This window comes from Pterocles gutturalis, unplaced genomic scaffold (assembly GCF_000699245.1).
Source record: "Pterocles gutturalis isolate BGI_N339 unplaced genomic scaffold, ASM69924v1 scaffold6589, whole genome shotgun sequence".
NCBI classification, from domain to species: Eukaryota; Metazoa; Chordata; class Aves; order Pterocliformes; family Pteroclidae; genus Pterocles; species Pterocles gutturalis.
Window position 1 is genome coordinate 15,376 of NW_010128114.1, and position 2,857 is coordinate 18,232.

At 42.1% G+C, this 2,857-nt stretch overlaps 1 protein-coding gene across 1 annotated transcript in view; it reads right to left on the minus strand.

Annotated features, from left to right (window-relative positions):
- Positions 1-2,857, minus strand: part of SCUBE1 (signal peptide, CUB domain, EGF-like 1) — a gene marked incomplete at both ends in the record, with an annotated part of 90,859 nt that overhangs the window by 14,870 nt on the left and 73,132 nt on the right. Inside the window, 2 exons of the mRNA XM_010079497.1 lie at positions 814-906; positions 2,497-2,616. Of these exons, the coding sequence (XP_010077799.1) occupies positions 814-906; positions 2,497-2,616 (213 nt within the window). The remainder of the gene's footprint in view (positions 1-813; positions 907-2,496; positions 2,617-2,857) is intronic.

A 2,857-nucleotide genomic window follows, 5' to 3' on the forward strand; every position in this document is an offset into this window, starting at 1 on the left:
TAGCTTGCCCCTGTGCCACAGGCAGCCACATCTCCTGCTGTGTTACCTCACTCCACAGCATTGTACCCCCTAAGGCATTCCAAATATATGAGAAATACATGGTCAGAGAGCTGGCAAATTGGAGAGAGGTACACAGCAGGTAATGATATGTAAAGTGGGCTGACACTCGCCACTGCTGGATGCTGTTTCAGCTGCTTCTAATTTTGCCAGACTTCAACCATTTTGAGCTGAACTTTTTTTTATGCTGAGTATCAGCTTTAAGACACATTTTTAAATGTCTCTGCAAAAATAATCCAGACATTTCTGTGAACAAGATGAACAAAACACAGTATGGGCTTATAAAAGTCTCATAAGCTTTTCATTGGGAAGCCCCAGTAGGAGGATCTGTGCTCCTGAGCAAAGACTTTGCAGGTGAGGGCTGCACTCACTGCAGCTTTCTGCTCTTGCGCTACTGATAAGCCCCTCTGGCTCAATTCCAAGTCTGGGAAGAAATGTCATTTTGATATGCTCACTATTGCCTTGCTGGACTACGGAAATTAATTATTTTAAATAATTGTCCCTACTGAATACATCTCAAACCTTCACTGCTCCTATACTGACCTACCAACACACACTGGAGGGCAACTAAGCACACTCCAGCCCTTGAGAAGAGGCTGCAGAAAAGCAAATACGTGTGTGATAAACCACAGGCTACCTTAATTCTGGCCTTGTGTAACTTGAGAGCTGTACGTCTTGCAACTCCAAATGGTCGGTGGGACTTCCATCACCTACCTCCCTAGATGCCGAGGCCCAGGAGAGAAGGAGAGAACCTACCTGCACAGCTGGGCAGGGTCACGTTGCGTTTCTGCTGAGCCTTGCCTTGCTGGACAGGAACACCACAGCTCAGCGTGTAGCTGTTCTCCGAATCTGCAGAGCAGAACTTAGAGTCAGCACATGTGGCAACAGCCTCACAAGGCATCTGCTCCCCTTGCCACCCTCAGCATTAATGTTCAGTGCTTGAACAAACTAATTAATACTTCTAAATAAAGAGACATTTTAGGTGCTGAATGTGGATTTTAAATGGCTGAAATAGTTTGCCAAAGTCTACTGCTTCACAGTGGTGACTACAGATTTTGTTTCTTCCAGCACAAAAATGTTATGTTCTATAAACAATTTGGCGTGAGGTTAGATGTAAATAATTCCATGGTGCACAAGTAGAAAATATTTTGTGTTTGTCCATGGCAGAGTCCTTGTGCTTTGATCATCTCTATAATTTAAAAAAATAAACCACGTACTTTAGGAATAATTTTAGCTTCCGACTCTGGCAGAATTTTATTGGCAGAAACAAAAAATAACATACTTAGAACCATAATAGGGTTTACATACTGCACTGATGAAACTGTGTATTGGTGCATATAAATGAGATAAATGCATGGTTCCAGCAATCTCTGCTAAACTGAAAATAAAGTGTGAACAGGTCTACCACATACAACGCCAAGACTAACCTGAAAAGTAGAGACACCCTTGTGTAAAATAATCCTGTGTCAGAACCAGAATGTATATGAAAACCCCCCTGCCCTACCTGCCCTCCAGAACTGTGTAGAAGAAAATTACCTGTAGCAAACAATAAAAAAATAAAGGAGGTAGAGGGGCGAAGGAGATGAAATCCCTGAGTTTCTATCAATAACACTCAGCTGATTATCAGCAAAATTTATTAAAACCCAGCAACTGCAGCAGCTAACACCAAGAGATACTTTTTGCCATACCGCCTCCTGAGACACTTTTAGATGCATCCATTTTGTATGAGGCAGTAAGACAGGTTTAAAGCTGTTGCTAGGTCATCCTTTGCTTCACATCGCCCCGACTGAGCTGATGGAAGCTTTATGCTACCTTGGCTGGTGTGGGAGTGTGATCATGTGCTGTGGCAGCCCCAGCATTAAATTTCCCACTGGGTCCCACCTGTCCTCTCCCGTCCCTGTCTCAGACTGTGCTCACCAAGCTGAGTTCCTCTCAGGGAACCCTCCACTTTGGGATTCGTTTCTGTTCCTGCTCAATCACACAGTTACAGGGTATTTCAGGCCATGATGCAGAGTCCATAATTTTAAGCAGATGCCTGGATAGGCACAGGGGACTTGACTCAAGTTGAAAAACATGGTACTATAAATTATCAGGAATTCATTGAAATCAACTGTTCATTTTTCCCCTTATTGACATAGCAATTCAATTTTGTATCATCTTTGTTAAGGTCTATGTGTCTCTCCAGTTTTTTTTAGAACTTCCCCACCCCTGCAAATGACACCTCAAATTGAACAACAAAGAGACAAACCTCTAATGTAACTGACAGTCAGCCCTTGTATTTAGTGATGTGCACATCTGGCCCAATTTAATTTATAATGATGTTTTTGCTCATTTACAGTTGTTCTTAACAAAAACTGAATGCAAGAACCATGAATACATTAGCAGAGAAGATTATCAAGCCACATCCTAGACTTAGGAGTAAAAATATTTTGTACAAACCTGGAACAAAAAGAGTATTGGATGGGCATGACAGGAAGCAGCTCTCTATACCTCCTGTCTTACTACACACTAGCTGAGCCTTGGGAGCTGGTTTGGCATTTGGGAGACATTTCACCATCTCTGAGAAGAAAAAAAAAAAGAAATGAAAAAAATCAGACACTGCACAGCCAAGAACCTTTGTGCATCCGCTTGCATACAGTAGTGAGGAAAGGTAGAAATGGCAACAAAGCAAAATCACAGATCCAGGCATTTTGAAATAAGCAGGTATTAGGGAGAGAATATCTGGATCTAGACCTTGAGCTTGGACTTGGAAATGAAACTCTTTCACATTTTTAGACCTAAACTCTACATCAGTCTTTCC